A 15,043-nucleotide genomic window follows, 5' to 3' on the forward strand; every position below is an offset into this window, starting at 1 on the left:
AAAAAAACAAAAACCTGCAGGGAAAAACCACCCCAGCAACGATTCCGAATACAGGAGACCCATAGGGTTATTCAACCCTATGGGTCTCATATCAAATAATATGATATGAAATGGGATTATTCCAATCCAACGGGTACCGGTCACTTCGGCATCTTGCAAACTCGGCACCTGCAAACTCGGCACCTGCAAACTCGGCACCTGCAAACGCGGCACCTTGCAAACTCGGCACTTACAACCTCGGCATCTTACAAACTCGGCACAATTTGTACAAATACAAACTCGGCACCCAGTTGAAAAAGTTTGATTTTCACACTGCGTGGCGCCTCATTTTTATGTTAAAGTTCAGCCCCCCAGTCACGTAACAAGCTTGATCCTGTTATAAATTATTTATTATTGCAATATAATTATCGTAAAATTTACCAGAAAATAGAAGCGACTTTATAGCACGGGACGAGAAAACAAATACTGAAAGGATTGTGTGCACCAACGATCTTTGGTGCGTGCACGCGAGCTATCACGCACAGAACTGTCGCGACCGTCGGTAAATTAGTACCTGTTTATGGCCGGCTCCTTTCGGCAAATCACGCTCTGTTAAAAAGCAAAATTCTATTGAAAACCATTAAACAAACTAAACAAACCCTTATTAAAATTGTTCAAAGCCCACATCATAAAAGAAATGGCACCGCACTTTCACCGACATGGATGCAATCATTCAGCCTAAACAACATTTTAAACACTTGTAGACTGAACACGGTGCGGCGCCACGGTAAATTTCCGGGCCCAAATTTTCCCATAACTAGTGATTTTGCCATTAACAATTTATACAAAGCTACTAACTATCAAACCATTTTTTATTGCATAGTTACACCTACGTTACTTTATTTTAACCACTTGACTCTTCAAGGTTATTTTTGCTTGGTACCGAGTTTGTTAGTCAATAAAAGGCCGGTGCCGAGTATGTATGGTGCCGACATTCTTGGTGCCGAGTGTTGCCAAGTTTGCAAGGTGCTGTTTATGGATAAAGTAACATCCAATTCAAATTCAAATCAAATAAAACAAAAATGCAAATGTAATAGATGTTAAATTTGCATCAGGAAAAGAATGCCTCTGATTTTATTTTCACAGGACTCGGGAAATTACTGTATACAGTGTCAACACACATCAGTGTATGGGTAAAAAACAAAATTAGTATAAAAAGTACAAATGTTTAGGTCCTTCACATCACTTACTGAATGAGGATTAACAGTGATTAGAATAGTTAAAGACAATAATCAAACTTTCATTAGACAAGCTTATAAATGCAGTAACTAATTTTTCAGTTAATAATGACAAGATAAAACTCTGTGTACAAAAATACTACAGTGCTTCAAGAATATAGTTGTAGTGTGTTAATGCTGCATAATCATGGTCATTTTCTACAAACTCAAAAATAATTTGAAAACATCGACCAAAAAAGAACCTGTCTAAAACACAAGAAGATGAAGCGATAAAAATAAACATGTCATCAAACAACCCAATATGTGAGAACATTAATACACAATTTGTTTCACAAGTGTAATAGAAAAATTACACCAAAAAACAATTCATTCATTCAAAAGGGGTTGAGGAAAAACGGGCTTTATAGACCTGAGTTTACTTACCGTTCGGATGAGTTCTTCAGAATGTGACTGAAGATCTGAATCTGATGCACATGGACTAATTCTCTCACCTCCCGCTCCGAAATTCATCTGCAGAAAAAAAAACATTCAAAAAAACCGAACATGAGTGATTAGGTAGTATACATGATGAAAACCCAGACATTGTTACGTTATAAAATTATATTAAAAAAAGTGAATAGTTTCATTTAAAAGCACTGGACACTATTGGTAATTACTCAAAATAATTGTTAACATAAAAATTTAATTGGTGCAATGAAGAGCTGTTGATGGTATGAAACACTGTGAGAAACAGCTCTCTCAGAAGTAACGTTTTTGAGAGAAAAAGTAAATTCTCACTATTGAATTGAATGAGACCTCGGCCATGCGACAAGGGTGTTTTTTCTTCCATTATTCTCTCGCAACTTTGAAGACCAATTGAGTTAAAATTTCCACAGGTTTGTTATTTTATGCATATGTTGAGATACACCAAGTGAGAATTACCAAAGGTGTCCACTGCATAAACCTACACTGTATGATTCTTCTAGTATTATAACCACATCGTAGGTTCCTTACATGCCTTATATCAGCGTTTATTTTTACTAATATTAATTTCACGATTGTATAAATAATCAAGATCAGCAAAAACATTATGAACTGGTTAACACATGATGAACATAGAACAAAACATAAACATCTCTTTGTGTTCACCAAAAACTGTCTAACAGGACACAAAAAAAACAGGGGGGGTGGTGGAAATCTCAATTCCGTTTGATTTTTGTTTGTTTATTTGTCTAACATTTAAGGAAAGATTTTATCAGAGGCAAGTAACCTCGACATGACGTTTAAGCGTACAATCCCATCTCCTTCTCTTGAGGTATCGACGTTGACCTCAAGGTCATCTAACCTCCATCCCAGAGCACTATACAACCTTATAGTTATTATATAACGCAGTTCATAATAACCTATGAATGCGCTTTACATTAGTGCCCAGGTCATTGGGCCAATAACATTCCTTTTATCTTTCATAACCCCCAGGTGAGTATACAGCCCTGAGCTGCCGTTTGCGTACATTTTCATACACAATATCAACCTCTACTCTCGCAGGTACTGTATTTACACCCCTGGGTGAAGAGAAGCAATTATAGTAAAGCATCTTGCTCCAGGACACAAGTGTCATGACTGAGATTCGAATCCACACTCTGATGACTTAACCATCAGAACTTGAATTCGATGCTCTAACCCACCCCCCCCCCTTCAAGATCGGAGCCGTTCAAGAAAATGTTCCCGCTCAGAAGACGTAGATTGCAGACACATTTCATTTTATGTAGCATTCAATTGAAGAAAACCGCTCATTTGTTGCTATTTATATTCTTCTTTACTGCAGTGAAGGGGGAAATAAATTCAAAACCAGTAAAGATATGGTACAAAGTAAATCTGCGGTCCATTTTTTTTTTCAGACCAGGGAATGACTTTTTCCAGAAGCTTTGCGCTGCAAAATATTTAAACTGAACAAGTTTTGTGCACACTGAATGATAGCACCAAGTAGAAAACGATGATTTATTTTTTTGAAGCAACTGATCCATTTGAGTGTAGCATGTTGCTTGGGGAAACCGTTCACTTATCACTATTTTTGTTCTTTTGATATGGGATCACTTGCAGTGGAGGAGAAAATGTATTGCAAACAGAAGGATAAAGAATGATTGTTTAAAGTCTGTAGTAAAAGTTAATATGTTTGTAGTTGGTTTTATCTATTTATCAATTTTGATTATGCCGGAGCCATTCCTTGATAAAACTTGCTAACGAAGAAAATATTCAAAACCTCATTCATATTTGAAGAAAATTCTTGTCGGTGTAAATTGCGCTACAGGATTACAATGGCTTGTAATTAAGTAAGCTTGTACGCGCTTCATTTGAAATAAGCCGGTGTATGAGTAAATTACATTGTAAAAGTAGCGTAAAATTATTATTTGTGTGAAGTCACCAAATTGAGCTTCTAATTTTAGCTTTAGAATGTGGGGTGCTTTCCAATCATTCATTTACACTGCACTATCTTAACTTGGTATTTGTACATCCAATGTGCTATTTCAGAGGTATAAGAACAGCACTCAATTTAAGATGTGCCATATCTATCCAGCATTATTATGAAATGTATCTCAGTAACCCTATCCAACAAAGTTACAAATACGAACACTTAAAGACATCTGCCGTTAGAATGAGAACACAGAATACACGTGTTGTTGTCAGCATTTTTGTTATTTTGGAAGTTGACTCCCTGACCGGCCGGCTATATTTTTCCTCGACGTCGAGCCGATTGAATAATCATCCTAATTGTCACATCCACATTGCCCCTGAACTGAACAAACCAGCATCCGAACCGATTACGAAAAATTCATGAACCTAAGACTAAAACACCCAACTCCTCCAAAAATACACAGGGGACGGTGTCCCAAGTGTACTGCCTCCCAAAATAAAATCTTTAAAAAAACCTCCATCTCGTTGTTTTTTATGAACCACCTAACTGCAGACATGCATGTGGGAATCTAAAAATAGATCTAGCTTTGTTTGCCCGAGCACACACACAGTCATAATAAGTTGCGCTTGACGTCATTGCCGGTGAATTCTTGCACTTCATATGGTCTCGGGCCATGAAACAAGCCAGTAAATAAGCCTGGCAGTGGACTGTATCCTACTCTATTAGTACACAAACAAGACCAGCAGATCCATGGGCTAAACGTGTGTGTCTCGTCGACACAGGGTGAAGGGGTGAACTTGAACATGGTCAAGTATTGATACCACACATCGGGAAAATGTCGGGGGTGAGAAAAACACTGAAATCAAGGCGAGGAATCTGAGAAGCTTTGGCTGAAAAACAGCCCGTTAATCACCCCACTGACCTACTTCTATTAATTGATTTATCTGGCATAAACATGAGGGCCTGGGAGCTAAAGTTATAGCCTAACCGTACATCAAATGCATCAACTTGTGTGAGAAATTAATGAATATACACACGATGACGGCAACATTTGCTGTGAGATTTTTCACAGCCACAAGGTTTTGAAAGGAGTGGTGGGTGAGCTGGTGGTTTATAATCTTGAATGATAATTTGTGAAATCTACACCGTCAATCAAATGTTGAACAAAATTTATTTTTGTTACCAGGTAAGGTTTTATGCCAATAATTATTTTAAGTAATTACCAATTGTGTCCACTGCCTTTAACGAAAGTTATATTCGAAATGTAGTCTGCACAATGGAATAAAAAGCATCCTCCACTGACATAACGAATCAATACATACCCAATTCTTCATGAGGTAATAGGGCAATCGCAAGTGAGAGAGGCCCTTCGTTCGGACGATAACAGAACCCTAAACCCTCTTAATTCTTAAAACCACCCTCCAACAAAAGATTGCCTGCTCCAGCTCCCAACTGAAACCAGCTACTAAAATTTTATTTGTATTGACGCAGTTCTAGCAACATTTCACACTGTCATTCATCTTAAAAGCAGTGGACACTATTGGTATTTCTACTCAAAATAATTATTAGCAAAAAACTTACTTAGTAACAAGCAATGAAGAGCTCTTGGTACATAGTATAAAACATTGTGAGAAACGGCTCCCTCTGAAATAACATAGTTTTTGAGAAAGAGGACAGAGAACCCTGGTCACTGACAATTACCAACGTGTACAGTGCCTTTAAAGACACTGGACACTATTGGTAATTGTCAAAGCCAGTCTTCTCACTTGGTGTATCTCAACATATGCATAAAATAACAAACCTGTGAAAACTTGAGCTCAATTGGTCCTAGAAGTTGCAAGATAATAAAGAAAGAAAAAAAACACCCTTGTGACACGAAGTTGTGTGCTTTCAGACGCTTGACTTCAAGACCTCAAAGTATAATTCTGAGGTCTAAAAATCAAATTTGTGAAAAACTATTTTTTCTCGAAAACCATGTTACTTCAGAGGGAGCCGTTTCTCGCAATGTTTTATACTATCAACCTCTCCCCATTATGTTTTATACTATCAACCTCTCCCCATTATGTTTTATACTATCAACCTCTCCCCATTACTCGTAACCAAGTAAGGTTTTATGCTAATAATTATTTTGAGTAATTACCAATAGTGTCAACTGCCTTTAAATCCCTCTCCAAAGGTAAAATATAGAGACGGACTTATTGTATCTCTTCAGGGGACTCTCACCACCTACATTGACACTACATTTAGCAATATTCCAAAAGCCCCCTCGCTTGGTACTCAAGTGCAAAGCTCCATGGTATCCCATCTAACTTATCCTAGAATAAACACTGTGACAGTCCAACAGCATTTATCAGATTAGAGGAAGCTTAGGAATGTGGTTGTATCCTCAAAGCACTGATGGGGTATCATGGTACGGGGCCGAACGCTGCGGGTTGCTTGCATGAAAGCTGTGTTTTAAGGCTTGCGCGGGCAGCCATCATCCCTCTTACTGAGTCTCCCCGTACATCTATCCCTAATCAATTGAGGCTATAGGCTGACTAGCATAACAGTACATGTAGGTAGTGGTGTAATGTCATTTAACATGTAGGAAACAAATGTGGCTGGCTGCACACGCGCCAACGACGATGTCCACAGCCACAATTTTAAAATTTCATAAAAAAACTGCAATGGGATTCACAGCAGCTGTTTCACCGATAATCAATGCACTCCCGCAACATGGGCGTTCCTGTACAGTGGACCAGTGATGAGAGCTCTTCAGACACAGCACGCATAACATGTCACACGGGCTGACAAACAAAGAGATACACCTGTCCTTATATGTCTCCAGCTTAAAAAAAAAAAAAAAGCGTCAGTCTAAACACGGAAGGTTTTCTATTTTGGGAGACGCTGGACCCAAAATAGTTGCAAGGCAGAGGTTACATCAGAACCCTGGGAAAGTGGATGAGCATCAGACGTGTTTGTGCAAGCCTTGATTTTGCACTCCTGTCAATTTTCTTGACGCTAGAATAAGAAACACAAACCCCTACCACTGTTTTTCATCCCAACGTTGTCAGGAGTACCACTCTAAGTTCACTGTCCCAACTTTATTTGTCAGTGTGCAGAATATCACAGATGTACAGAATGTTGTTAACCTGCATGTCAGGATCTAACATACATGTAATAATGTTTAAGTAGGATATGAAACTTTGCATGGTGGAAGTACGATATGGAAAGGTTTGGTTCTTTTCAGAACCACCCCAATTCATTTAGAGACAGTCATTACATGGTGTTACCGCAAACCTTTCCATCCAATGATTTTTCTTTTAGATTTCATCACAATATTGGTAATGATCAACAAAAGCTGATTTCTAAACCTGAAAAAGAGGAGTGTTAATAAATATTGACAACTTTAGGTGTTTATCTTTATTCTGGGGTGTTGGTTAATACAGTATTACACAAGCTAGCACGCATGTGGAAAAACAAACAGCAAAGTACATAAAAGTACAATAGAATAAACTATAATAACATAAATCTGTTGCGCCCCAATACTACTACCAACACCACTTATTACCGCGTTGGAACTACTCTGAGTAATGAAGTGATATCAGTTTTTAAGTGGAGTAAAATGAAACAATATCAATCACCCTGAGACTAAGTGGCCTCCTCTTGCCACTTACTATTATTGAGGTTGATTGATGCTACCCGGGAAGGGCTTCAAGCACTACATTCTGCGGCAGTCATGATCTCAAAGTTGACAAGTTAGCAAAACTCAATCCCAATTAATTAAAATGTGTCCTTTGTTCATCGGGGCGATTGTTTTGGGCGGTTAGATACACATAGTGGTATCTTTCCTCGCCTTCCACTTCTATGACCCGGTTCGAATCACGCCAGGGGCACTATGTGTATTGGGTTTTCAGTCCATAGCTGCCTGCTGGGGTTTTCCCCTGGAATATTTCAATTGGGTTTCTCTCCAACATCTGCAAATGGAAACTTTCTTGTCTTCTCTCCATTGTTCTTGGCTAGTACAGTGATTGGGTTTGCTTTTCTGAGTGTCCTTAGCTTCACAAATGTGGTTTGAGTCTTCGGTCTATACCTAGTTGCACGAGTTGTCCCTATCGGGGTGTTCCACTCACATCTATAACAGAACATTTCTTCACCATCTTCTATTCGCCCTATCATTGGCGCTAATTGGGCTGTTGGACTTGTAATGAAACAAGTTAAGTCTTTGGTTTTTTTTCTAAGTACATGTTAATTCCTTTTCTGTTCTTACAGCTGGTAGTAACATCATTTTTCATATTTATATTTAAGTACTTCCACAAACCTCCACAAATTTTTTTTGAACTCTTCTTGTTTAGGAAACTTCTACTGGCCCAGCAGTGTTTTCTGTTGTCCACCACTCTGCTCTCATTTGAGGAACAGGTAAATGCTAAGATTGAACTTGGCCAGCAAAAGAAGTTTGTACAAAATAATGTATTCGTACCCAGCCCAAGCATAAAGTTAGGTTTCAGGAGCAATAAATTATTGGCGAGCAAAAAACAATCATTCAACCAGACAACAATAAGTAAACACAAAACTATTTTAAGGCACACGCACTTCTGGAATCATTTCAGGTATTTCTAAATGAAGGACCGGCAAAACAAAAACTGCCATTTGAGTTTATGAGGGCCATTGCTATAATTGCTGCTGATTCTTGTCAACCCATTTGTGGGAAGATTCTTGGGCGGTTCAAGCTAAACATGGAGGACAAGTATGATGAGGATATCATTTATAAGCCTGATCGCCTGCTAATGGGAAGCATTGCAAACAAAATTGACTGGGGCTGATGACAAGGAAGGTGTATGGAAACCTTATTTAACAGGCCTAATACTTAACGGAAGCAACAAACGCCTCCATGCCCCCTTGGTGCCCTTGATGAAGTGCTACAGTAGAAATTTACAATTTATTCTTAGGGTGCCCTTTACCAAGGAGAAAATGCCTTGGTGCCCTTGCCCTTTCAAAAATGAATCATACAGGAGAAAGTTTGAGTGTGCACAATGGTTAACTTTTAAAAGGTTGACCATTTGCACTTGAACCCAGGCTGTAGACCATTGGTGTATATTCCTTTCAACAAATTTAATTGATCATGATGCCATCTTACTTTTTGCCATTCAACCAATGTAACCAAACTGAGGCTGGAAGGTAGACAAAAAGAGTCTGCTCCCTTAATTGAGAACGCTGAATAAGAACTTGAATCTGATCAAAAAGAGCGCATCATAAAAATATCCCTTACCCTAGTTTATAGCGACCCCTGACCAAGGCCACTACCAGTGCAGCATATGTGGGAAAACAAATACCAAATAACAAAAACAAACAGAAAAATCCATAACTTCTAACAGCTCTCCAAAGTGCAATCAGCCTTTTTTGAATCAACAATCGGGTAAAAAGAAAAGATGACAGCAAGGAAGGATAAAAAAGATATAAAAAAAGAGAGAAGTTTCTATCCAATAAGTGTTGAACTGATTTATGCTATAAAGTGAACCTCCGTGGAGCCATAACCCTTAATCATGTTAATCCTGTAAACTCTGGTTTCATCCTCTGTACATGTATGACATCATCGCAGGTCTGATACTTCATGGAGGCAACAAAGGCGATTGTCTTCATGCACCCTGGTCATTGCCTTGGTGCCCTTGAAATGCTCCAGTACAAATTAATAATTTCCTTATAACGTGCCCATTTTTTTATTTTGTATTATTATTTTTTTTTAAATAATAATACCTCATTGTGCAATATCTATCATGACAAAATGGTGACTATGAATCGGATAATGTACAACTTTGTGGAGTATCAAAGTACATTTATCCAAAAGATCTTCACACACCTTTATATATAGCCACTAATAGTATTATTATGAAAAAAACACCCAGTTTTTGTGGCATAGTGAGGGGTGCTGTGGTTATCTCAGGAAACGGGGTGATTACTTGTAAGAGACTCGGGACTCGGAACTCAAACCCACACTCTGATGATCAGATAGAGAAGAGCTTGAGTTCGGTGCTCTTAACCACTCTGCCATAACACAGCCTTTGACATGTTTGATCATCAATGGCGAAGAACATGAACGTCTTCAGACAGTCATTGAACATGTTGAAGCATCAGGAAGTCTCATTATAAGATCCTAATCAGGCTGCTCATAAAGGTACTCTCCCTTGCTACACTTCAGACTCAATTGGTCTGTGAATCATCCCCTTTGTAAATCAACGTCACAATTACTGCTCTACCAACTGAGCCGTCTAGTCCTTAGCCCTTTAGCTTTCAAGAAAGACTCTGCTACGATCAAAACACCAGGCCATTTACAATATTTTGCATTGATACCATAGGTCCATGTGGTTGGCTAGCAGTTTGCAACAGCTAATACTATTTTCCCATTTAGTCCTAATGTTGGTGGTCTCCCTATGTTGTCAATATCTGCGGGGGTACCTGCTAAAAGCCACACAACCCGTTACTGCCAGATAACCAGCGATCACAACCAACTTTTTTAAACATTCTGGGCAGAACGAAGACGGATCACCTCAAAGGCAGTGGACACTATCAGTAATTACTCAATATAATTGTTAGCATAAAAACTGACTTGGTAACAAGCAATGGGGAGCTGTTGATAGTCTAAAACATTGTGAGAAACGGCTCCCTCTGAAGTAACGTAGTTTTCGTGAAAGAAGTAATTTTCCACAAATTTGATTTCAAGACCTCAGAATTAGATTTTGAGGTCCTGAAATCAAGCATCTGAAAGCACACAACTTCGTGTGACAGGGTGTTTTTTCTTCCATTCTTAACTCGCAACTTCGACAACCAATTGAGTTAAAATTTTCACAGATATGTTATTTTATGCTTATGTTGGGATACAACAAGTGAGAAGACTGGTCTTTGACAATTACCAAAGGTGTCCAGTGTCTTTAAGGGGATGCAATTTGTTTTAACTTCAAATTTCAAGTAATAAACAAGGCAAACTTACCGCGTAAATTTGAATTAATTTTGAGTTCAACAAAGAAAAACTTTCTAAAAATGATATGAAGAATGCCCTTCTCTGACCACCCCCTCCAGCTATCACCCCGTCCCCCTTCATTTAGACAATGGGGGCACAGACCAAAATAAGAACTAAGAGTCTTACCTTTTTCTTCTTACACGTACGATTGATACGACTGAGTTTCTTTATGTCCATCTCTGTTGTGTTGACACATCCGGGTACCGGTCGATGCACGTCCCAAAACGCCCTCTCTTGACTGTCCAGAACCTTTCGCTCCATCTTGTCTCTCTTCTTATCCACTCTGCAGAATGAAAGAAACAGTTCAAAGTTTTTTACAAGTGCTTCCATTGGGGATCGTTTTAATCCCAGACCCTCGCCCCACCCCAACCTCTACAGCAAAGCATACCACAAAGTTGTACAGTATGTTGGATCACTCTTTTTCTTTCAAACAAATCCCTCACAACACTCCCAAAACCTTCTACTTTGGATTGGAGGAACCGACCGCACTGCCTCTTGAAAGCAAGACTGGTCCGGACTTTGAGTTGGTGGAACCGACTGCCCTGCCTCATGAGCAAGTTTTTGCTACTACGGTTAATTAGATCCAAGTTGACATTGTGACCTCAAACCACCGTGCAAAGTTTCAAATCCTTCTTCCTTATCAAAGAACCTCTAACAGAATCTTTGAACCTTCCGCCCAGCAACAACTCAAGATCCTCCATCACAATGAAGCTGCAAACTCCAGGTGTGCGACGTGACTAACACAATTTGTCAAAACACCGACGGGACATTGATGGGTGGAAGCACTGCCCTGACACAATGTTACCCAACAATTACGCATCTTTAATAACCGACACCTGTGAATTAGCGCAGCACGACTGTCACTTCAAATTTAGGTCAACAGTGTTATCTCTTTTGACTCCTCATTTGCTTTCGGGCAGGACTGTGGCAATCTGGGAGTTGTTCATCAACGTTCTTCTTTTTTTTTCAGAAAAGACTTCTCAGAAAATCCAGCAACCTCACATTCTTTTCCCACCATCAGTACAAAGTTACAGTACAAAGTTAGTACAAATCCTATGAATGAAAGTCTCGGTCATTTTACAAGATATACCCGAAAAATAAATTTTCCCATTTTCAGAAAAGACTTTACAGAAAATCCAGCAACCTCATATTGTATTCTCACCATCAGTTCAAAGTTAAAGTACAAAAATAAGTACAAATCTTATTAATGAAAGTGTCTGTCATTTCACAAGATATACCCGAAAGATGAATTTCCCCATTTTCAGGAAAAACCTCCTAGAAATGCAACCATGGAAGTTTTGCAATCCGGACTGAAGCCTTCGTGGCTTGTAGTCAAGTTAGACCTTAGAACTTTTCGCAAATACCAATTTCACATGCTGGTCTATCTCAAACTTGATTCATAGCTAGACCAGCATGCACCTCATCCTATGCTGAACGCGCGCAGACCGAGTATTTGCAAAAGAGGTCTATGACAGGAAGAAAGGCTAGATATTGACACAATCTGCACGAAATTTGACCTAATCAAGTTCATGTGTGAAAGCCAGTACTAAGTTTAGCCATGGAATAAGCTCTGCAAGGTGTACATGTAGGAAAGTCATCGAAAAGGAAAAACAAAGCCTTGTGACCGTTAACTCAAGTTTTGCCAGTGTCGTCTAAGTGGTGTACATATGATCTTGGCGAGCCATCCCCCCTCCTCCAAAATGCTATTTGAAGTCAAAATACTTGCATTTACTTGTGTATAATAAGACCAGTCCGGTGCCCTACAAGCGTTCGAAAGTTTCAACAAACACGCGCAGAGCAGTAAATTTTAGTTAGCCAATCAGCAGGTGATATAATGTGAGATGTTGATACTGGTAGAGAGTCAGCAGCAAAACAGATACAATTTTTTGTTGTTGCAATGTACATTGAAATGATCTGTGCCCAATTTCATGGCTGCTTACCGGAAGCACAGAATTGGCGCTTATGGAAGCAGGGAATTCTGTGCTTACGCCAAGCGTATTTCACGAGTTAGCAGGGAATTTTGGCTTTTGCACATGCGTACTCTACGTTATCAGGCATTCTGAGCTTACAAGGCTAGTGCAGAAATTTGCCGCTTGCATGTAAGCGAGGGATCGTAATCGCAAGCGCAGAATTCGGCGGCAAGCAGAGCCATAAAATTGAGCCCTGTACATTAGACCTTGTTTTCTACCACAGTGTACAATGAAAACAAACATAGTACATTAGACCTTGTTTTCTACCACAGTGTACAATGAAAACAAACATAGTACATTAGACCTTGTTTTCTACCACAGTGTACAATGAAAACAAACATAGTATATTAATCTATCACCTATTACTTCCACTTATTAGATAACTTCAAGGGAGGTATTCATAAAAGATATTAATAACAAATAATAACAATTAAAATTAACAACATAAATGTTTCGCATGAGATACTTTTGTTGTGGCATTCCTTTCATATGCTTCAGCATTTCCTGTATATATATGTATGAATACATTGTAAATTCTGTAGTTGTGTATAAGGAAATAAACGTTTCCAAATACATCTTCCTCAATGCTGAGTAACAAAATCTACATCTGTTTGCAAATTAATTTAATTCTTGTGCATCAGGATATCAGACAACTTATTTGCGATTAACAGTTACTGATATAATAGATGTTAAATTTGCATTAGGGATAGAGAATATTCCTGAGCTCTGTGAAAAAAAATCACAAGCATATTACTCGGCCAGGATTCGAACCCACGACCTTTGCAATTCTAGAGCAGTGCCTACCAACTAGACCACCGGTAGCTTGAGGCAGTTCGAATCATATATTTTAGCAGCAGGTACATTAACGGTTTTATAGATAGAAATTTGCATCTGTAGTTATTACTAATTGAATGCGCCATTTTAAAACAATTAAATAATTGTTGTTAAATATAAATTGCGTACAAAGATGGACTATTCCAAATTGGTGTTTTCATGACCAAAAGTGCAACCACCGCACATACATGTTTATTGACATGGACACCATGGAAACTACTCAACTCAACATAAAACCCATCAAGTGCTGTCGTAAATAAGAATACAAATAATAACAATAGTATCAAAGTCTTAGGCTATATATATAGCGCATGTATCTACCAAACAAGGTACTCATGGCCCAAAATTTATAGGAAATATTGCTTAATAATCTCCTGCTAAGCAAAAAGGAGCGGGATACCAGTCACAAATGTGACATGTTTTTTTTTTTGGCTGGTAACCCTATCCTGGTAAGCGCAATTATGTTGTGCTTAGTTACTTTTTGTACTGAGGGCAGCTCTATGAAATCTATTTTATCTAGGTTTTCATGAGGTCCCTCCAACTAGACAACATCAAAAGTTACGTCAGTCAAAAGACCTGCCCCTTTTAATATAAGAACCTGTCCTAAAGACCTGTATCACGCTGTCACCATCTTTGTCATGTTCCCTGTTTCCAATAACAGTAATGAATGCTAACATTCATTGTGCAAACATGACACTAGACTATTAATTCATCCAGCCACAGTTTGTTACAATGAGTTGGAATGGAGTAAAATCAAACTGGCCACACCGTGATCAAGGTACAGTATATAGCCTGAGTAGAGACTAGACAAGCGAAGGAAAGAAAACATAACATTAATATTCAGCCTCCTGTCTCCAAGACTCATTCTATTTATACAACAACAAGACCCTGACCTCTAGCGTCAAACAAAAACTCAGTAAGTGATCAAATACGAGCGACACATCGCCTGTCGGTCGGTCGGGCTGGTCTGCTCTGGCCTGCAGATGGAATGAGTTCATGTACAACTGGATGGTTTAGTCCAGCTGGGCTTGCTATGTCTATTGACTCAGAAAAAAACATACGTAGTCCCTGGATAGTAGCCGAAGAAAAATATAAGCAGTGAAATGTGCTGAAAGATTCCCCAAGACTAAACCGGAATCCACAAACAGACCAAGAGATTTCAAAGACAGTCACTCGCTAGATCCCCCTCAGAAGATAGAAATAGAAATACTCCATAAATGAGGTACATAGTAACTATAGTAAATACGGCAAATAGTAGCAGCACATTGGAAGGGGGCTTGTGCAAAAATCTGTTAGAATCACCACGTACTGACAAGTAGGGGAATCTGGAAAGGGTTGGGGTTAGGGGCCGTGAATATTTGGATTTGAAACCAACCTTTTGCCTGCGATGACTTAAGTTTTGCAATCCACTAATGATAATAAATCATACTGTTTTTTCCTAATCATGCTTAGTAACAGATACACTGATCTTAACATTGCCAGATAAGGAAGTTTGTATGAATTTCACATTTGTTTATTTTTTTTATAGCTCCTGTTAAATGGTGTTTGACGATCAACAGCGGTGTCCAAAGTAATTGTTTGGCAAATCGCAAAATAAAAATTCTGAGGAAAAACATTTATTTGTGAATTATGATAT

The 15,043-nt window shown here is 38.7% G+C and overlaps 1 protein-coding gene across 9 annotated transcripts in view; it reads right to left on the reverse strand.

Moving 5' to 3' along the window:
• The window catches only part of LOC117296642 (regulator of G-protein signaling 7-like), a 125,362-nt gene that overhangs the window by 50,558 nt on the left and 59,761 nt on the right, over positions 1–15,043 (reverse strand). For all 9 annotated transcript variants that reach the window (XM_033779715.1, XM_033779707.1, XM_033779733.1 and 6 more), the window contains exons 6-7: positions 10,730–10,886; positions 1,641–1,727 (exon numbers count right to left, since the gene is read on the reverse strand). In XM_033779715.1, coding sequence (XP_033635606.1) covers positions 1,641–1,727; positions 10,730–10,886 — 244 coding nt within the window. The remainder of the gene's footprint in view (positions 1–1,640; positions 1,728–10,729; positions 10,887–15,043) is intronic.

Source organism: Asterias rubens, chromosome 1 (genome assembly GCF_902459465.1).
Source record: "Asterias rubens chromosome 1, eAstRub1.3, whole genome shotgun sequence".
NCBI classification, from domain to species: domain Eukaryota; kingdom Metazoa; phylum Echinodermata; class Asteroidea; order Forcipulatida; family Asteriidae; genus Asterias; species Asterias rubens.